The sequence below is a fragment of the Neophocaena asiaeorientalis genome, unplaced genomic scaffold, assembly GCF_003031525.2.
Source record: "Neophocaena asiaeorientalis asiaeorientalis breed wild unplaced genomic scaffold, Neophocaena_asiaeorientalis_V1.1 scaffold434, whole genome shotgun sequence".
In the NCBI taxonomy this organism is placed as follows: domain Eukaryota; kingdom Metazoa; phylum Chordata; class Mammalia; order Artiodactyla; family Phocoenidae; genus Neophocaena; species Neophocaena asiaeorientalis.
This window is the reverse complement of record NW_020175441.1, coordinates 732,310-754,544: the sequence shown is the minus strand read 5'-3', so window position 1 is coordinate 754,544 and position 22,235 is coordinate 732,310. Positions and strand designations below refer to the sequence as shown.

At 39.2% G+C, this 22,235-nt stretch overlaps 1 protein-coding gene across 7 annotated transcripts in view; it reads right to left on the bottom strand.

The window, feature by feature from the left end:
- Positions 1 to 3,123, bottom strand: part of ELAVL2 (ELAV like RNA binding protein 2) — a 71,325-nt gene extending 68,202 nt beyond the window's left edge. For 3 of the 7 annotated variants that reach the window (XM_024767832.1, XM_024767834.1, XM_024767837.1), the window contains exons 1-2: positions 3,052 to 3,123; positions 31 to 274 (exon numbers count right to left, since the gene is read on the bottom strand). In XM_024767832.1, the coding sequence (XP_024623600.1) occupies positions 31 to 274; positions 3,052 to 3,123 (316 nt within the window). Of the gene's footprint in view, positions 1 to 30; positions 275 to 3,026 lie in introns of those variants that run through there. The other 4 variants (XM_024767835.1, XM_024767836.1, XM_024767831.1 and 1 more) reach the window with 3 other exon arrangements.
- Between the last annotated feature and the right edge of the window lie 19,112 nt (positions 3,124 to 22,235).

Genomic DNA, 22,235 nt, shown 5'->3' with positions numbered 1-22,235 from the left:
ACGTGAGGAACCTTACATAAAACTGCATACCTGTTATCTTGTCCCTTACAAGCTTACAGGACTCTATCTCACCGATGCTCCCAAAAAGACTCTTTAGTTCCTCCTGTGTCATGTTCTGAGGAAGATAGTTGACTATTAAGTTGGTCTTGCTGTCCTCTGTGTTCCCGGAGTCCACTGGTGACGAGCAGTTGTTGTTTATGGTGGTCGGACCGTTGGCTGTGTTATTGCAAGTTGGCCCATTAGACAGTTGTGTTTCCATGGCAGCAATTACCTGCTAAAAACAGAAGATAAGAAATGTCAGAATTCATATTTCACAAACTATTAGAGATTCCATCGAAGAATTTAAGCACTGTCACTAAACACAAGTCGTTCAGCTGAAATTACAACAAAGCTTCAAAAAGTGCGACACCTATGCAATTCTTACTTCACATTAAGCTATTCGACTTAAGATCACAATTGTACTTTTCACATACATATTCCATACATGCACATAAGCACAATTTAAATCTTTAACATTCTCTAGAACCGCATTCTGGGTCTACCCACATACCCTTACTCACCTGCTATGTGTCCACAGACTTGAGGAAATTTAGTACCAAAGTGCATAGAATTAAACCCTGACTAAAAATACCAGAAAATAAAAGTGCTCAACATGCTGCCAAAAACAAGCCCCCAAAAATGGTCTACCTAACTTTGCAGAGATATTCAGTTAGCCTAAAAGTTCAAATATTCTAAAACTGACACATCCATTAACTTAAAATCAAGAAGCAAGAGTACTTTAAAAAAATATAAATTTGTCAACATGTACTGTTTTGGTTACATATTGAAAATGTTTTTAATTGACAATATCTTATACCTCTATCGTTGGTAAGAAATAAGAAAATAGCAAATGTTATATGTTAGGGCGTCAAAAGGGTTTGTAGGATAACTTGGGGAATAAACTGAGTACTTAGTGTACCTTGTAGAATCTAACAAGCCATTCTTGTCAACCTTGGCAGCTAAAGATCACCAACAAGGTAGCTGACCTACAGCGTCAAAATAAAATCCCCAAACAATTCAAAATGGTATTTTGCCTTGACTCTGACTTTAAAGGAAAAATAAAAATTAAAAAATCCCTATCCAGTCCACCAAACAACAATGTAAATATATCAACTTTTGCAAACAGACGAGCCCAAGGAATTTTCATTTGAGCATGTAAGCCTGTTGAAAATGCAAGTGATAAGGTATCTATAAACTCCAGATACAGAATAAATAGCAGAGTTGGGGGAAATGGCCTCAAACTGTTCAGGCTACTCTAAAAATCACTTAGTAAGCAAATTTGGATCTAGTTTCCTAAAAACCAATCCTATGCTCTTTGAGCAACAGAGCTACAAACCACAGCCCCAAATTCTCTAAAACCATCCTCCAATAGCTATCTACTTTGGACAGCCAAGCTTGTAGGGGAATCCAAAAAAATCAAAGCATCACTGAAAGGATTATCCTTCATATTTCATCCATCTCTCAGCTCCACAAAGAAGTACTTCTCAAAATTGACAATTTTGAATAGATGGGATACTAGTTTTAGGGAAGTTTTAACATATAAAAGGCAAAGAATTTGAGGTAAAATAAAAAAAGCAAAGTAGAGGCAAAGACTGTTACAAGAGAAAAAAAGTCTTTTAAAAAGCATATTGCCTAAGAAAAATAAAAGGGCACAACCGTGGATAAGCAATAGGAAGAAATCTCTACTGCCAAGAGATATTTATAAAAGAAGCCAGCATAGGACAGATTGAGACTGGTCAGACTGGACAAGAATCAGTGTTATCAGGATAAAAAACAGGAGACAAAAATCCAGGCTATCTATGAAATACCAAACCACCTATAACCCTTCCATAACTTCATCTCCTTTTCAAAGAAATGGGTTGTTTACTCTGCAAACTGCAAGCTACCTCTCTTGAGCAAGTATTTTCAGAGAATACTTTGGGGGCGGGGGGGAAAGGAAAATAAAGGAACCTTTGGAAATCTATATTTTAAAAAACCCAAAACAATTCAAGATATGCATTTTATTATAATTAACAAACTTATCTGACACTGAGAAAGGAGGTTTCAGATTTCCTAATAAACCGTAACTGTTTCACTTTATAGAATATTAGCCATGGGTCACTCTTTCCACAGCAAAATGCTTGTGGGATTAACCTCTGCCCAGCAGTTAGGAAAACAATGAGCTACAAGATGAGAGTGGCCAAGGCCAATTAAAACAAATCACTATTCAAACCTTAGGGTATATGTGGAGACTATATGAGACCCAAATAAGAGATTCGGACTAAAGCTCACTGGGATGGCATTTGAAATATATAAGCGTTCATTGACAGAAATTAGCAGGATTTTAGCAAGGACAACAAACAACTCCTCACTTAATTGCACATTTATTTCCATGTTCAGGTGGCAAGAATGAGCTCCTAAGCCAACATTCAAGTGAACAGCTGCAGTAGGCTGTGTGCGCTGAAAATTACAGCATCTCTCAGCTATAGGACCATCTGCTCAGAATAAAATGATACTAATGTGCTATATTTTACAAATAATGCATATTCCATTGATAGGCTCAACACAACTGTTCACAGAATGCAAACTCTTTCAACAGTTACTGGGCAAATAATTTTCAGCCAGATTTACAATTTCGACATTTTTTTTAAGCATCAGGAATTATAAATAACTTCAAAATTTAGTAACCAAAAAAATACATAGTAAACAGAATGTAAAGAATTATGGTAACTTAGTATTCAGACCATACCAAAACTTTTTTTTTTTTTTTTAAAAAGCTTGTCACTCTTTTGAGGCTGTACTAAATCCTAAATAAGATAATAAAAAGTTACATACAAAAGCAGGTTCTGATGCTACATGTACCACTAAAATTGCAATGTGCTTTACATCCTAATGATGGCCATACCACAATAGGTTAAATGTAAGAATAATTAGTACGCCAAATGAAAAGTTCAAGTGTTTGGTATGGCCTCAGCGCTCCTGCAACATGCTAAAAAAAAGTAGCCTACAGAATTTAAGAAAAATCCCACAGACCCCGGTCCAAGGCTCTGCTGCCCACGAACCACTTCTAAGCAGAGAAGCCACATCACACAGTCTGACTGCCATGTTAGTTTGGAGTTGCCGTCTGCAATATGGACACAAAAAGTACCGTATGTTAGATGAGCAAGATAATGCAACAAATCAGTTTGTACAAAATTTACAGTGATTGTATTGATATTCCCAGCACGTCCATGCAGTGTGGCTTAATTGAATTTGAGGCAATTCCAATCTAATCTTTCCAAATTCATTTTAACATGTAGTTTTCTTGCACAAATTAAGCATTTTTAATTAAGAGCCTGATCTTAAAACAGTATTAACTAGTTACCTTGGAATCTATCCTAAAGAACTACCTGAAACCACATCTTAAAAAAAAATTTTTAAATGAAGCAAAATGCTGCATGCTGTCCTATCTCTTAAGGATGTGGGAGAAGGGAGGAAATGTGAATGAAATTATATTTAGAGTGAGAAAAGGCAGTCATTAGTGAATGCTTTGCATAAAAGCGCTCTTTCCCCAAAATATCAGAAGGGCATTAAGAGAAGCTATATTTGCCCACACTGTCACATTATACTATAAATAAATGATCCTTAATCCTGGGACTTAAAATTAAAAGTGAATCAAAACCCTGTGAGATTTTTCTGCCACTATAGTCAAAGGATCTCTAACAGTTTTGCTGAGAATTGTTCACATATACTAAGAGGCAGTAAACCAGCATCTTTCAATTGAAATAATTGGACCAATAAATAGGATCGTTTGAAGCAATGTTTATATAGGATGTCAGCTTTGTCCCTGAACGAAATCAAGTGAACATTTTTTAATATGTAAATTGTAAACCCAGCACAATTTGAAATGAGTGTTGCTATGAGGCCTCCAATATAGTTAATGGGCCATTTACCACTTATTACAACTTGCCCAAATACTAAACAGAGCCACAATACTGGCACAAAAGCCAAGGTTTACATTTTAGCCATATATGCAGATGCTTTAAATGGTCAACATAATATTCAGAAAAACTCGGTCTATGAAAATAAATGAGTAACAAAGGAGGGCTGAAAATGTCTTTTATGTGCATATTTACGATTATAAAAATTTCATCCTTAGAGTTAAACCTGGCTGTATGTTATTTACTCTTGAGGCAAGTGCGATGAAATTTGTAACATGTGACAACAGATTCCATTTTCCAGCATCTATCTAAAGGGTTTAACATACACTTTACGGGATGCCATGAAAATGTTTTACTCTTCTTCCCTTCTCCCACTGTTACCAGGGAATTCAGTCTGATTCTATGTCATTAAAAAAAAAAAAAAAAAAAAAAAAAAAAAAAAAAAAAAAAAAAAAAAAAAAAAAAAAAAAAAAAAAAAAAAAAAAAAAAAAAAAAAAAAAAAAAAAAAAAAAAAAAAAAAAAAAAAAAAAAAAAAAAAAAAAAAAAAAAAAAAAAACACACACAGTTGAACTGAACCTGTGAAAAAATAAAGTGCTTTCATAGCCATCAAGTATTTTGACAAGAACCTAATTGTGGTTAGACTACATGGGTAGAACAGTTAGGAGGACCACACCTAACAGGTTAAACCAAGCTTAAATTTATGTCCTCCATACTCTCAGGAGTTAATACCTCAACCTTCTTCACTACGTAAAACCATAGATTCGAATTTAATCGCCTCATCCCTTCCATTCCACAGGAAGCGGACGCTAATGAGCTAATCTATTGACACCCCTCTTTCTGAAAGCCCCAGGGATGCGAGCAATCACTTTATTGCACCAACTAGCTAGGAAGGCTGTGTATGGAAAATGATTCCACTGCACTTTTACATTTCAAGCACCCCAGACAGTTTCTCTGCTTGAGGCAGACACATACCTTTATGGGAAGTTATAAATAAGTTGCTCACATGGCCCTTACCTTTATGCTGGCCAACAATTCAGTTACTAAAAATGTAAAGCTACTTCCCCTTCACTTAAGGACAGGCAATTCTGCTCTACTCAATCTACCACAGACAACCAGGCTGTGCACTATTTATAGATTCTACTGGCTCTGAAACTCTTTGGAAGGAAAATAAAAGGCCATATTCCAGCAACAAAGAACCATTAATTTTAAAGCTTAAAAAAAAAAGTCTCAATATATGTTCGCCTCTTAATTTAGACATCAATTGTGTCAACTGAGACTAACTCTTGCTATTCTCCATGAAATAATTTATGAAAAGACACTTGAGCACAGATCAGTCTAGAATATTCTAAACTTTCCCTGGGTTCCGAGAGATAATGATGAGTTGTTAGTTTGGTGGGAGCATGGATTTTGAAGGGAGTGGAAGGACAGGCGAGGAAGTGGCCTTTATGTTTTCACTCATAGCTTACTTCCAAATTTCTATAAAGACTTTTTAAATGGAATTTTTTTCCTTTTTTACTTAAATGGCCCTCTATGTACTTTCACATCTTAAGTTTCTTACAATAATGGGTTTTAGGAAACCAATGCTACTGCTTGACTTCTTATAGCTGGGACTAACAGTTTCCTGGTCACATGAAGAGAAAAAGAAAAGTCTCTATTTTCCAAACTTCCTAATAAAAAATTCTGAAAACTAAAGTAATCAACTTCTTTCCTATTTTCAAACCTCCTTCAGACAGCCACCAAACAAGACAGATGGCTAATCAAAAACATACTAAATATAGTCTGAGAATTCTCATTAAGTACACTGTCTGCAAGGGGAAAAAAAGGTTTCCAAGACCTAGAATCCACCTGATTCAGGGATCAGACCTCTGGTTTAAAGTCACAGCAGGACTGCTGAAAGGGTCACTGCACATACCCTGGTGAGGCCTGCCTATCTGCACCAGCCTGTCTGTCCTCTGTGACGTATACCATCCTGATCTGGGCCCTCATCTCTTACCTGGACCACCAAATTACAGCCTCCCAAAAGGTCCCTCCATCATCCTAATCCCCACTTTACACTCTTCCCAGGTAGATTTTCCTCAACTCTCAACAGCTCTCTGCTGCCTATCAAATAAAGTACAAACTACTTATATTATTAAGAGTATAAATATCTGAGATCCTCTACAACTGCTTTTACCAGCCCACTTCTTCAAGCATCTGAAAATCTGAACTGCTCCTTGTCCTTCATGCAGTCACAGTGCACTGAAAACCATACATTCTTCTGGCTTTGCTCATGCAGTTCCAGCTGCCTGGAAGGCCCTCAGTCATACCTATCCCACTTCCATTTCAGGGGTTTGTACAGACTAAGCATTCAAAAACAGATGTAAGGACAAGAGTAGTTCCTTTTTTAAAAAACTGGAGCTTGAAAGGGCAATCACCTTTCTAAATAACATGCAAACTTGGTAGCTTGCTCTTCTATCTCACTTCAAGTACTTCAAACCATCGATAATTAGGAAAGCATATTTTCATTTTTTGGCACACTCCATCAGCCACCCTCACCCACTGAAATCCAAATTCTTGTTCAATGGCACGAAAAAGGAAACTATCTTTTGAGTGATCAGTTGTGGATTGTTATTTCAAGAGCCCATTATGACCATATGCCCACGACAAAAAAGCCGGAAGCCAAGACAAATCCAAAAACATGGTAACCCTCTGTCCAGCAGGGTTATGGAGCTGTGGCATCTGGAATCTGGGTCTAACTTCAAGAAAACAGCAGAAGTACAGGTAAATGTGAAAAAATTAAATTTTAACTCAAAGGTACTTAAAAACATCATAATTAAGCTGTGGATCTCAAATGGTTTTAATTTGATAGAAACTAGAAAATGTAATAAGCAAACACAAAAGGTAACATCTCTAAAAAGAATCATAGCTAGGGGAAAGGGCAAACATCTCTCACACTCAAAAGGTCTGGCCTGGATAAAGTGACCTTGGTCTGGATACTTATTTACAGCTAGAGGGTTCTCAATACCTTGAGCAATACAGAACAAGGGCAGAATCAGTATAGTGCAAAGCCTTCCCTCAGATGACACCAAACCTCTCTAAAGGCCAAGTCACAAGATGAAAGGAAGCAATTTGTCTTAAAGTTTAAGAGCAGAACCCACTAAGATAACGACAGCAGCCTTGGCCAAAAGGCATCTTCCTTTGAAGAACTCAAGGCAAGTAGCTAAAGCTCTCGAAATACTCAGTGAAGTGAGTAATGAGAGCTCACAAATGAGAGCTGGGTAAGCAGCAGGTGGGGTCATCTGTCTAACAGACACCATTCCTACAGAATGTTTTATCTTTCCCATTCAAATCACTAAAGTGGCATTTTCAGGATACAATTTGGCTTTACTGAATTAAAACAACAGAAGAGTCAACCAAGCACTCATGGGGCAGACATGTCAGCTCTAAGAATAAGCCATTAGTTTTTCTTTAAGCCTCTTCACTTCGCTTTGTCATTCCTAAAGTAATAAACGTTTGTGGCTTTAAACTTCAAGAGAGCTCCTCAATCCTGGAATCCCTGTCAACTCCCCATCCTACCCCCTATACCATTTTAGCTGCCTCACCAGCTCCAAGGATTCCTCAGCCTTGTCAAGCTCAGATTTTTGGCCTTGGGGCTAACAAGGGTCCAAGAGCTGCCAGAGACACTGCACCAAACAGCTGCAGAAGTCACAGGGAGAATGTTCTCTGGCAGTGAATGCTAACATTTCTCTGTCTCTTAGCCCTTTATGGCTCCTACAGACAAACTGCAGTCTTTCTGACGCCAGTCTTTCTGAGGTTTTGTAGTTCTAGAGCTGGCAGAATTTAAAGCTTTGCAGTTAGAGAGTAAAGTAAGTGAGTTTAGGGGGTCGGTCCCAAGTCCTTTCCTTCATTCTAGGTCCGTATCTGGCTTCTATGCTGGGCAACAGGAAAACAAAGATCCAGTGAAGAAGACTGGCTTAATCTTCACACTCTGTTCACTCATCTATTCATCCACCAAACATCTGTTCACAGCTCCCATGAACTAAGGACTGTCCTAGGTACTTGAGATACAGCAATGAAGAAATACCCTGGAGTGTACATCTGCAATAGGTGTACACATGTATAAAACAGTGCATTAGCTAGAAATAAGTGTGCTTTGGAATAAAAGAAAATGTAGAGCAGAGTGAGAGTGCTGAAAATGTGGAGATGGAGGATGGATACTTTCCAGTATTAAACAGCAGATCTCACTGAGAAGGTGAGCTTTCGGCCAAGATTTAAAGGACAGTTAAGCCAGCCCTTGTGGTAGGCAGAATAACGGCTCACCTTAGATGGCCACATCCTAAACTCTGAAATCTTTGAACATGTTACGTTACATGACAAGGGAATTAAGATACAGATGGAATTAAGGTTGCTCATCAGATGACCTTGAGATGGGAAGATTATCCTGGATTATCCAGGTGGGCTCAGTGTAATCAGAAGAGTCCACATGAATGGAAGAGGGAGGCTGGAGAGTCAGTGTCAGAGTGGTACAACCTGAAAAAGACTCAACCCAGAGTCACCAGCTTTGAAGATGGAAGGGAGCCATCAACCAAAGAATGTGGGCAGCCTCCAGAAGCTGAAAAAGACAAGGAAACAGATTCTCCCCTAGCAGCTCCAGATGGAATGCAGCCCTGCCAATACCTTGATGACTGCCCAGGAGACCCACATCAGGGGACTCTGCCCTTCAGAATTGTAAGATAATAAATCTGTGTTTTTTTAAGCACCAAGTGTTCATGGTTATTTGTTACAGATTTAAAAGTAAATAAATACATCCCCATAGGGATATCTAGAAGAGAAGCATTCCAGGCAGAGACCAGCTAGGGTGAAGCTAGGAGGAGGCCAGAGGGAGATGAGTCTAAGAGGTATAAGGCCAGACCACATAGGATCTTGGAGGTACAGGGGAGGAAAAAGTTTTCTTCAACACTCTTAGGGTTCTGGCTGGGCCTGCAAATTAAACTGACAAAGACAAACTAACAGGAGAAAAGCATACAAATTTTATCGAATCTGTGCATGTATATGGGAATCTTCACAAGAGAATGAAGATCCAAAGAAGTGATCTGAGCAGGAAGTTTATATACCTTTTAGATAAATGAACAATAAAGTTGTGAAGAACTGACAAGACAAAGGGGTTTGGGCTGGGGGTCTTAAGTGATAAGGATTAAACTAAAAAGATATGGGTTAGTTTAACAAGGTTTGCTCATATACAGATTTCCAGGTCCCAAATCCCTGTACGGGTGATAGGAATGTTTTCCTTCCTCCTGGTACAGGGAGGGTACCTTCCACATGGGAATTTTATTACCTGTTTCAGGGAAGAAGAGAGAGAGAGAGACGGTCAGAATAACCTTTCTGCTTCTGCAGTTTTCTCAAACTTCTTCAGCTTAAGATAGTCAATATGCCAAGGTACCGTACTTTGGGGTAGTGTGTCCTAAACCCCATCAGAGGTCACCATAAAAAGAAAGGAAACCACAGCAAGGTTTTGAGCAAAAACAGTAGCACGTGGCTATTGTGAAAATAAACTGGATATGGTTGTGTGGAAGAACTAAGCAACTGTGGAAACAAGAAGATCAATCAAGAAATAATTGCAGTAACCAAGATGTAGAATGACAGTGACCCCGATCAGGGTGAGAAGTGGACTTAGGCAGGAGGAAACATATTACTTACTATAGTACTTACTATAATTACATCAGTAAACTACTTAAATTCATTATCAAGAAACTGGTTTAGATTCTAACTGTTCACATTCAAACAAACCAACTCATTTATTACTTTCTGGGCACTAGGAATACATGATGATTAAGAAAGGGATTAAACTTCTATAGAAAGTTGTGTCTTATTTTGGGGGTGGGGGGAATCTCCTTAAGAAAACCCAACATATGAAAATCTGAGTTTATAATATTAAATCAAGAGTTATTCACTTTATATGGATTCTTTAAAGAATTAAGCAAGCGATTCATTTAATAGAAAATGCAAAATTTTTAAAAACTCAGAATAACTTAAAAGATGAAACTACTTACTAAGAGTATAGCATGTCAGAAATTGGCTTGTAACCTACGACAGCCCCTTAAAGCTGTCAGAATTCAAAATAAAAAGAAATCTCAAAGTTCACCCCAATAGGTGAAAGACAAAGTAGATGAAGATAACGAGAATAAGTTACATTTTTGTGAAATGTAATTAAACTTGAAAATCCATATTCTTCAACAGGGTCATTTATACACCTCCACCATAGTCAAGGTTAAGCCAGGGGTTAGCTCAATCTTGGTTATAGGCTAGAATACACTACCATCTAGTGATGAATCATTCCAACCTCAGGGGGCATTATTAATTTCCACGCCATTATTTGGCTGTAGAACCTAAAATAGGTTATGAGCATAATAAGAATAAAATCAACTACTCCCACAGTTTTGTAGCAGAGTTCTTGTTTGGTATAGGCAGATAAATTTGAATTGCTAAATTAAGACAAATAGTAATCAACATAGAAATTGGATTAACTTCACATTCTTCTACAAAAGTCACAGCTAACAGGAACCTCCTCAGGGTAGTACAAATTGTGAAAGACTGACTAGAAATCCTCAAATTAATCCCACTAGTTGAGTGTTTTCATTAGGTAGGTTAAACACATAGCTCCTCTGTAGGATACAGACAGTAGAATACTGTCATATTTGAGCTCCAAAACCGCAAGTATGCCTAGTCTTAAAGGGAGTATAAAAGACAAGGAAGGTTTATGGTCACGAATATTGTTTTTTTTTTTTTTTAACCCAGAAGTGTTATAAAGGGCCACAATACTCCATCTGGCCACTAAGGTTATTTTACTCTTAACTGTCATCACACAGAAAACTAAAAACTATAGTTAGTGTTTAACCCCAAGTAGCTTATACCAAAATAAAGTGAACAAAATAAAATGTCAACAGAAGAAGGCATATTTCCTTAATAATGCTGAGGGGCTACAAATATTTCTACTGAACTTCAAAGAAACTGAAACTAAGAGATGCTACCCTAGGACATATAAAACCTTGTAGTTCATTAATGCATTGTGGAGCATAGAACAAGGGACTCTCCCCCATCCACGGTAGGACTGTGAGAGTGTAAACCTTGATCAACAGAGAGGGCCAGCTCCTTTCCTCTCTGAAATGTAGAACATTTCACTGGTATTCACCTATGAAATGTATTTTTCTTTTCAGTTGATGTTTAAAGTCCTGAGACTCCCAAGAGATAACTGCATTTGATTTAGAAACATGACTACGAATTATTTAGTACAGAAAGTTGGAGCATCTTAAAAAACATGATTCACACTAAGAAAGATACTTTATTTCCTTTGGTCTATCTCTTCCCCTCCTCCCCAAAAGATGGCTTTCTTTAAAAGCTACATGGCAGCTAGAAAAAACAAGCTACATACATCTGTGACTTCTTATGGTAATTAAGCTTATGGTTATTAACTACATTTCAAGAGGGGGCAAGGATTGGCAATCAAAGTGTTATTTTAACTTCTAGTGATTCCAGTTGGGGGAGGGGGCCTAAAGGAGAGAATCACAAGGAAATTTCTGGTTAATCTGCTGCCTAGAAATGTAAGAGTTAATGTTTATATATACACTACTAGGTACAAAATAGATAACTAATGAGAACCTACTGCATAGCACAGGGAATTCTACTCAGTGATCTAAATGACCTAATGATTTAGTGACCTACGTGGGAAGGAAATCTAAAAAGTGTATATATGTATACGTATAGCTGATTCACTTTCCTGTATAGCAGAAACTAACACAACATTGTAAAGCAACTATACTCCAATAAAAATTAATTTAAAAAAAAAAGAAAGGGCTTCCCTGGTGGCGCAGTGGTTGAGAGTCCACCTGCCGATGCAGGGGACGTGAGTTCGTGCCCCGGTCCGGGAAGATCCCACATGCCGTGGAGCGGCTAGGCCCGTGAGCCATGGCCGCTGAGCCTGCGCGTCCGGAGCCTGTGCTCCGCAACGGGAGAGGCCACAACAGTGAGAGGCCCGCGTACCGCAAAAAAAAAAAAAAAAAGAAAAAGAAAAAGATTCTCAGCATATGGATTCACCCTTTTCCAGGGATCAGCATTCTAAAGTGTTGGGAAGTGTGCATTTTAAGACACAGAAAACAAGACTCTTTAAGTTCTTTTCACATGGCCATGGTGCATACTTGTGTTACCTTCACAAAATAAATGAATCTATCTCAAGTGATACTTTTCATCACAAAAAAAAAAAGAAAAACTAAGAAAAAAATAAGAGTTAATGTTTTAAAAAAAAAGAAAAAATTAATGCGATACACTACAGGTGAGGGTAAGGTCTTTCTTAGCCTCAGACCTTGCCTGCTTATATCTATAGTGGGCATACACACCCAATCCCAGATCTTGGATACCTCTCTAACAGGAAAAAAGGAGTTAAGGTGCTTGGGTTCCCTGTCAATGACTGTCACTTCAACTTCTGTCAGACTTCCCACTTTGCAAATTACCTTATCACTAAGGTAAAGCATATTTTAAATATACAGTTAAGGATCTCTAAAAGTGCATTGAGGCAAGTTCCCCCATTGTATAAATGAACAATGAAGCAAGGGTGTGAGCATATATATGTATACAGAACCTATTTGTGTACGTACATGCATAGTTCCAAAAGTTGAAGAGAAGCAATCTCCATCTCCCATAGGTTGAAGTTGGGAAAGGGGGCACGTGTAACCACAGGCTATATTTTAACAAAGAAAAAACCCCACACATCTAGCCTTTGAATTATTTCCACTCTGGTAAGAGGGAGAGGAGGTAAAGGGGCCTGTTCTCTATAAAAGCTTCAATTATATGCATATAATTTAGACAGATATGTCAAAGCACTTTACAAATTCTGAAGTGCTATTATCATTATTGCTGGGCAAAGGAAGATGCACCTTAAAGTGCTGGCATAGAGAACTTGCTCATCTGTCTTTCAGGTTAAGGCATAGTTGTTTTGTTTTGTTTCCACGTCTCAATGGGCAACAGGGTGCAGAGCTGTGTTGGGAGCTTCTTAACTCGCAAAGGGAACACCGGACAGAAAGTGAAGTATGCAGACTGCCCAATCATGACTGTCAACTCCTGTGCAGGGCCCCTGAAGCACAGGCTATGTTAAACTACATTTAGCACATGGTCACAAATGGTGACTAAGGAGGATTAGAATTTTTACTTAAAATGCTGCAATTTTCGACCCCTGACCTCCAAATACTATATTTAAGTACAAAGGATGCCAATAGCCTAAACGTTCCACATCGGAATTACAGCCTTGTCTACTTTAATTTACCTTACTTTAAAGAGTAAAACCCCGCACCCAACGCACAGAAGAGTACACATGCCTTCCATCCTCCCTAACTCAACCTTCTCATCATCAGCTGCTCAGCCTCTTGGAATTTTAGTATTTAAGATTAGAAACTGCTACCTCACTGTTCCTTTTGCTAAGAACTCCAAGGATGACATAAGCATCTTCTATTTAAATTCAGATTTATTATTTACAATACAAGGCAGAAAAAGAACGCAGAAGTCTCATCCATGATTATACGCTAGATCGATAATCTGCACACTAAGATGTTCTGCATAGTGTCACAGTTTCTACAATTCACAAATCAGGGCAATGATCCATATACATCCACACACAACTGTATGGCCTCCTACCATCTTTCTCCTATCATGATTTTCAAAATGACCTGAATTTAAACATTTTCTAAGACTGCACTAATGTTGGTTTTAAGATCATGTTTAATTAAAATAAATAAGGCATCCTCCTGAACTCTCCGAAGGATCTGGGTATCTTTTGCTACAGGAAAGATGATCTGACTGCCTCTTGTAGTAGAATTTAATGAATCCTATGACTGAAAGAGAGTAGGGAAAAGTGAGGAAGGAAAAGTGGCATTCCTTGATTCCTTATTCTGGGCAAGGCCTGAAGCTTCATATTTTACAGACAAAATCCCATTTAATCACCTTGTGCACTATGAGCTATATACATTAGTTTCCATTTACAAATGAGGACTTCAAAACTATACCGCTATTAAGTAGAGAAACTGGGATTTGTAACCAGCGCTGAGACTCCATCTGAAGCCTCCTACCTGATCTCTGCTTCCAGGTTTGTCCCTTCTCCAATCCATCCTCCATTCCACTGCTACAGTGATCTACCTAAAAACAGTCAGCATCCCAGGACCATTTCTCTTTTTCAGGCCTTCACTGACCCCACATTGCATACAGAGTAACATCTCAGCCTGCAGTGAGGCATCATCGGACTTGACCTGGTTCCCACCTCCCCCTCCACGGGCATGCCCACCGCTCCATGCCCACCCCTCCACGTTGCATACATGAGGCTCGAACAATCTCCCAGCGGTTCCTCCCACACACAGGCTGCTTCCCACTGTTACTCACGGTCTTTTCTCCACCCGCAAAAGCCTCACTACCTTTCTTCCCCTGGTAATGGAAACATCCTCAGCACATGAAAAGGAGGCACAACGCCTCCAGGAAGGCTTCTGTGAACCACTCAGTTGAGCCAGACACTCCTCCTCTGTGCTCCTATTAGCCCACACTCACCTTTGTCTCTTCAGCAATAAATGTGCACAGAGATCCATAAAAGAAAGAGCATCAATGCCATGAAGTGCAATTCAAGGTGACAAGTAAAAAAAAAAAAAATCCCATTTATTTATGGAATTTTTCACGTGGTTTTATATTCCCTGCCACGCAGGAAACCTTCTATTGCAACTCTACATACCTGGAGGAGCCAAAGTCACCGCAGGTTGATAATGAAGGGGAAGGAAGGCAGACGTATAGTATGCTGTCATTCCCCACCACTAACATATGCACACATCCCTTTCCAGACACACCTTTCCAGATACACCTACTAATTCTTATATTTTGAGCTCAAGCGTTAAGCTGAATCAGCTTTAAAAAAAAAAAAAAAATCCTAGCTACAAGCCTTTGTTTAAAACAACACAAGCCTCAGGAAGGAAGAGAGGAGAATATAGGAGTGGTCCATTGTCATCACATCACAGTTTAAAAAAGCAAACTTCACCACCAATGTGAAAAACCAAGACCACTTGGGGAGTTAACACCTCTCTTCCAGCCCAGCCAAGGTCTCAGGAAGCTGGGAGTACAGAAGAAACCACCCAGGAGAGAGAAGCAACATCTCTGATTCACTGGATATGACAGGCATACTGTGCAAGATGCTAAGAAAACAAGGGTATACAAAACAGACTCATATTCCACCTCTCGGGGAGCTTCTCTGGAACACACCTGCACCCAGAGAAGTCAAAGGCCCCCAAAGAAATCTTTAAGAACACAAAGCCAGGAATAATAATCCCTCTGGACAACCTATGCTAAATATTGAGCTGTCGAAGAAAAAGATAAAAGGGCAAAGTCACTGCTGCCATGGAAACTACCACTGCTAACTTAAACATCTGAGCCTGAACATATATTTGAGCAGAAATGAAGCATCTTGCTTCCCAATGTTTAAAATGCTAGAGGGTAACAGGAGATTGTACACAGCTTTCCCATTTCAACATTAAACTGGATTTCTGCATTATGAAAATTTGAAATTACAATCACAAGCTGAAAAGTTTTCCTGATTTAGGACTGCTAGGAGTTTCTTGGTACCCACTTCCTGCTATACTTTTATCCCATATAAAGAGCAAGTTTCTTTAAAAGAATTCTCTCAGTACAGTAGATTTAACACATAAATTGCTTGGCAGGAAATGCACTGTATTTTACCACTGACAAGACTTTCAGAAAGTACCTACTATGTAACAAGTAACATCCTAGTCCAGAGCAGTTATGACTGCAATCTCTTTCAGATCAACCTAAAAGGAAAGAAATTTTTACCATCATCTACTACTTTAATCTCAGATAGATTTAAAAAAAACAAAAAAAAAGAGAGATCCTCAAGCCATCCTTGAGCCTATGGCCCCAAACCCAAATTTTTCACTCTTACTGTAAAGAGAGTGGAAATCTACTCGAGTACGCTCTAAGACATATTTTAAAGAGTTTCTTGGGCTTCCCTGGTGGTGCAGTGGTTGAGAGTCCGCCTGCCGATGCAGGGGACGCGGGTTTGTGCCTCGGCCCAGGAAGATCCCACATGCCACAGAGCGGCTGAGCCTGCGTGCCCGAGGCCTGTGCTCCGCAACGGTAGACGCCACGGCAGTGAGAGGCCCGCGTACCGCAAAAAAAAAAAAAAAAAAAGAGTTTCTTGACTTGATTTTGATTGCCAGTCTCTGCTTGAGAATCATCAATATAAGGGAAGTAGAATGGTTTAAAAATGTGATTTTCTATATCCTTAGCCCTGCTCAAGGATGCTTTTTTTTTGGTGGTACGCGGGCCCCTCTCACTGTTGTGGCCTCTCCAGTTGCGGAGCACATGCTCCGTTCGCGCAGGCTCAGTGGCCATGGCTCACAGGCCCAGCCGCTCCGCGGCATGTGGGATCCTCCCGGACCGGGGCACAAACCCGTGTCCCCTGCATCGGCAGGCAGACTCTCAACTACTGCGCCACCAGGGAAGCCCCCTCAAGCATGCTTTTTAAAGCCATCTTGTCTCAGGCTAAAACCCAAGATTCACAACAAAGGTCAGGGGACTGCAGGCCTTGGAAGTAAGTTGAGGAATCAGGATACTATTCTTCAGTCTGTATTTCAAGAAGAGCAAGAACAGAGGAAGGGAATCACTGAAGTAGAAGCAGGAGTAGTAAATTAAGACTGGACAAAACTTTCACTGCACTGGAACAGTCATTAGAGTGAATTTCACTGCCATCAGATCAAGAAAGAACAATCACTATGCATCACTGGCCAAGACAAAGCAGTATTTCACCAAAGTAACTTCTTGTTCTAATTGAAAATGACCCATATCTTGACTTGCTGAGACTAAAAACCATTGGTTTCCTACATTTAAGAACGGACCAAAATGCAAACAAATGAATCCTCTTATTTATCTGTCAAGGTTGGCTACACATTAACTAAGACCTACTCAACATGGCCAACAGAAATGACAACAGCCAGGTGGCCACTTCTGACATTCTTCATGGTATACAGTTCATCATATACCAATGGCACGGTGAATAATACCCAACAGTGGCTCTGACCAGCAGGAAGAAAATCTGGGGTAGGAAGTCAGAAGTCTTTCTAATTAAGGTATAACGCATTCAAGTAAATGGCTAAGTCAGATGATCAGAGTAAATAACACCAAGAATAAAGGCAACAATGGACTTCGCTTAATTCATGCACAAAGTCATTAAGAGGTTACAGGATCACATCTAAAAGAAGAAGTACGGAAAGGTGCCAAAAATATAGTCATTAGTAACCACATATGATCATGCATATGCCTCTTGGAGGAAAGCCAAGAGATAGATGGAAACAAGCAGTCAGGCAATGAACGCTCAAGATCTTCAGGCCAGAGTCACAACTGGATGCCAGAAGGGGGATTTATTCTGCAAATATGTTATTTGGTCTATTCAATGTCCCTTTTTTTTTTTTTAACTAGTAGTGTTCAACATATAAAACTTTACCAATTTAGAGATTTCACATTTATTAAAAAAAATTCCCAGCTTCTCTTTAAAAAAATAAACAAACAGACTGGCAACAGAGGCCATATTCCCACAGAGCTATGAGCCAGCAGGCTGCCCTTCAAATGGAGCATGTTCTCTGCTGTTCTCCCAGTACCAGCTTTTCTCTTCAGCCCGACTGTCCTAGTCCCTGCAAGGGCTGGATCTCAAGTAAAACATCACAGCCTAAAGGTCAAACATGCTGAAGGGTGCACAGCTTTTCTACTATGGTGATGGAAAGTTTCAGAAGACTACAATATTGGCAAGTGGGTGGGGGAATAGAAAAGACAAGAATGCCTAGTGTAAAATGCGTGAAAATGTCACTGTAGGTACAGTACAGAGATACATTAAGGATGGCCTGGAGTGGAGTGAATTAATCTTAACTACTTTTGACATATCAAGTTCATCTAAACTCAAGTTCTTTAATTTTAGAGCTAATTATCTATGAAATATTCCAAGGACTAAGCACAATAAAGAAGCAAAAAAAGGCATCAGGACTTCCCTGGCGGTCCAGTGGTTAGGACTCCATACTTCCAATGCAAGGGGTGTGGGTTCGACCCCCGGTCAGACAACTAAGATCCCGCAAGCCACAGGGCATGGCCAAAAACAAACAAACAAAAAGTATCAATTCCGTGTTACTATACATCCTAATAAGTCTTCCACATACATTCAAAGCACTCTTAAAAGGAGATCGATTTTGGCATGTTATACTACTCTGGATTAGGACTAACTAAAAGCTATCTTGTCCATACAGAATTAAGTATATCCTGTCCCTTCCAGAGACTGAGGAGAAAGTTAATTCAGACCTAATTAAATATTTTGAGACCATAAGGAAGGGAAGGGACACATTAAGTGCTTTATCCCCAAGATTTGGGGCAGGCGGCAAGTGATCCATATACAAAAAGATAAAAATTACCTTGCATTATACCAGAAGCCCTTGAATTAATATAAACAAATTTCAAGGTCATCATCTCTAAACACTGTCTCATGACATACCACGAATTATATTTGGAGATAGAATAGAGGGTAAGTAGGGACAGAACAGAAGCGTAAAGAGGTCTTACTTTGCACTTTCCCTGCTGCCTTCAGTGTACCCAAATAGATTCCCATGAAAACCTGCTTCAAACCTGCAGAGTGGGCAGGCAGTGGGACAAAGGTGATCCCTGAGCCTGCGAAAGCCCTGCCTAAAGACTGGCTGCTTTCCCAGTGGGGTGAATGCCCCTGTTGGGAGGCGGTTAAAGGAATGAACCACTAGAGGGTAGGCTAAATGTATTCTTCCATGGCCCCAAAGCTGCTATTTTGTTTCCATTGTAAGTCTTTAAAGAACTGCAAAACTGCCCCTAGGTCCATTTGGCAACATCACAGAAATTACAATTTGGTTAAAATCCTAAGACAATTAACTTACCATTCTTTCCAATTCTCCAGAAATAAAGAATTCTCTAGAAATAGAGGTCTGAATAAAGCAGAAGATACCACCACCCAATGCCAAATAATGGTCTCCCCCGAGGATCTCCTGAACTGTCTCAGCATTTAAAGTTTCAGTAATTTCAGAGACTAAGAGAAAACTATAGTTTTCACCTCTTCTCGTTAACTAAAAGCCACAGCTAAAAAATAAAAAGCCAGGGGAACTAAAAGATTAAGGGTTTTATAGGGCACATTAAATTATGCTTTATCAACTGCCAATCTTTAGGCTGCAGAGTATTACTTTAATGCTATTGATTCCACACCCCCCCCCCAAAATCCATGGTAACTTTCCTTAAAAACAAAACTCCTCATGAACTTCGAGTCCAATCTTTATAATAAGGTCAAGGGGCATGAGTTCCTAATGTGCAGGGTATACTGCCCACTGTGCTAAACCTCGGATGTAACCTAGGTCGATTCTCTCTTCTTCCAGGGCTGTATTATAAAACATGAACTGGGAACAGACCAACACTTGGCATTAAATTTTTTTTGTTTACTAATCCAGTATGAGATTCCAAACAAGAAAGTAGTCAAACAATAGAGAACTTACCGAACAGAATCTGAAATTCTCAGGTTTAAACACTGTCAATTATTTATGTTCTCCCCTTGACGCCTGGTTGTTATAAACTCTTAAGGTATGCTTTCAGGCTAATAAACCTGGGGAAATACTAAATACCTCCAACTTAACGGAAGTTTTTAAGCACTGACTCCTTCTGGGTCTTTGCATAATCACTTTCTCATATTTTTGGTCAGTTTACTATAACCTTATAAAAGCTAAACTCTAGAACATGTGAATTTCAGATAAGAGGTACACCTCTTAGCTCCCATTAATTATGTTGGCCCATGTCAAGATTCTTATTATATTCTTCATTAAGGGCCAAGGTTACAGAAATGAGTGCACTGGATCAGTCTGTACTCAAATCAAAATTATCATTATAACACACAGCAATTCCCAAGTATGGCTACTATTTCCCATACCTAAAATATCAGAATATCCTAAAATGGATACAAATTGCATCCACCTGTATTAAAATGAAGGCTTCAGTTTAGTTCTTCAGAAAAGTTAAGAGATGGCCAGGTAAACCAAGGTCAAGAAAAGACAAGTCTCAATTCTATGGAGCATTTGAGGGAAATCTGGAGTTTAAGCTTTCGCCATCGAACAAAGTTAGGGCTAGGAATTGATTGGGGGCAGGGGGCAAATATTGTAGTTTGTGATCTTTGACAAATTTTTAACCTTAGTAACTCTCCTCATCTATAAAGTATAGATTTTTCCCACTTCACCTAGCAAACAGGGCTTTTATAAGAAATAAGTTAATGGATAAAACAACAGCTTACACATTCAAATTTAAATCTCCCTCCCAAATCTTCCTCTAAAACCACCCATCCTGCCCCACCTGACATAGAGTTAACAGCTTGATATATATTATTCCATTGTTTTCATCATACTTTTAATATATACTTATATAGAGGTTGTTTTTTAAATAAATTCTTTGATTAAAACGAAAAAAAAGAATAGCTTATAAAAATTGTAAAATACTATGTACAGTATTGCTCTTAAGACACTAACCTTCTATAGAACTGTTTTCTGCCCTCCTCTTCTCTCTAACAGCACATTTCTAATTTGTGCTAAGGTCAAGCTGTCACAATCACTGTAACTCGGGAAATCCAAATAAACAAAAGTCCTGCATATGGGCCAGGCTGTGCTTTCTTTACTTGGTCCAAAGAATAATAATAATAATAAGGCCAGTATCTGCCTTAAACTGACCTGCAAGCAGACCAAAAGCTCTCGTATACTAAGTTCCAAGTTCCAAATATTTAAACCACCAACAGCAGACGTAATAGACTGAGTAAAGTTTAACATAAAAATGTTTAAACACATACCAAGTCAAAACACTTTCTTGCTAAACAGTTGACAGTGATGTTCAGATGCCGACTTAAGAACCATGCACTACAGATATCCTGCCATAATTAATAATTAAAGTACATGGTAGGCATCTGCTCGGAGCCTAGCATGTAACATAGGGTCTTATTAGCATGGTCAACATACTGACAGTTACCTGTAATTAATGTTAAATGTTTAGCATTCTTTAAAACATATAAGAGATTAGGCCATTTTAGAGAGCTACAACTATGAACCACAATTAAGCCTAAGGATGATTAGTATGTACCATACCACACCAAGAAAACCACTTTACAAAGCCAAATACTTTCTGGTATCATCTGCTGATGAGGCAATCCTACCTGAACATACTGATAAAGTAACATACTGATACTGATAAAGAAACTACTTACAAGCCTACCAAACAGACTTGAGCACAAGGGTGAAGCATAACTGAAGATGGAAATCCCAGAGCACTGAAAAATGGGGGTGAGGTGGGGGGAATCGGAAGAAAATCAGGGAGGCCAAACTTCTTTGACAGTCTTGTACTTATCTTACCAACCCTTTTTCCCCTCCTAGCTTCTCATCTCTGCTGCTCAATGAGCCCTCATCCCCTCTCCCATGTTAGAGTTCAGCTGGGTCCCCAAATAATACCCCAAGACACTAACTGGTAAATACCTGGCTTGAAAGAAGAAGCCCATCTCATTTTCTATGCATCCAACAAACTCATGCCTCAAAAGGCAAGTAATACCTCTAAATGTATTCCAATACTTATGAAAGGTAGCCAAACATCTACTCTCTGGAGGATGCAGTCATCCCATTCCCAGAGGAACCACTGGGCAAAACAATCCTTACCTCATCTGTTAACCTTTACTGTTCAAAAGAAAATAGCTAAAGTGAACATGAAAGGAAATGCTCAAAGGGCTAAGGATGGAAAACGGCAAGATCTCAGCTTACAATCCAGAAGCCACTTAAATGGAGTGACTGCAACCAAAACCAAACCTGAAGAAACACATCACTGCGGACAGCATGACAAACCCGTGTGATTTGGACAACTACAAAGTGGCCATCTACGAGCCTGCAAACAAGGAGGGTCATTACATAAGAAAAGGCATCAGGAATCCTTTGAGATGGAGCTTTCGAATGAGGCTTGAGTCACAACTAAAAGGACACAGAAAAAAATAGATGCGCCTCAAATAAACATGTGTTAAGGACAAAGACATTCACATTCATTCTAATATGCAAATCCTGTAACATGCAGGGCTCTGTGCTGGATACTCAAGATGGCTCAGATGGCTCAGATAAGGAGTTCCCACTTAGTGTCTAGCAAAGAAGGGAACACATGCAGAGCCACAACACAGGACACAACCTGTGGGGAGGAGGGATTATTTCTCGATGACAGAGGAAA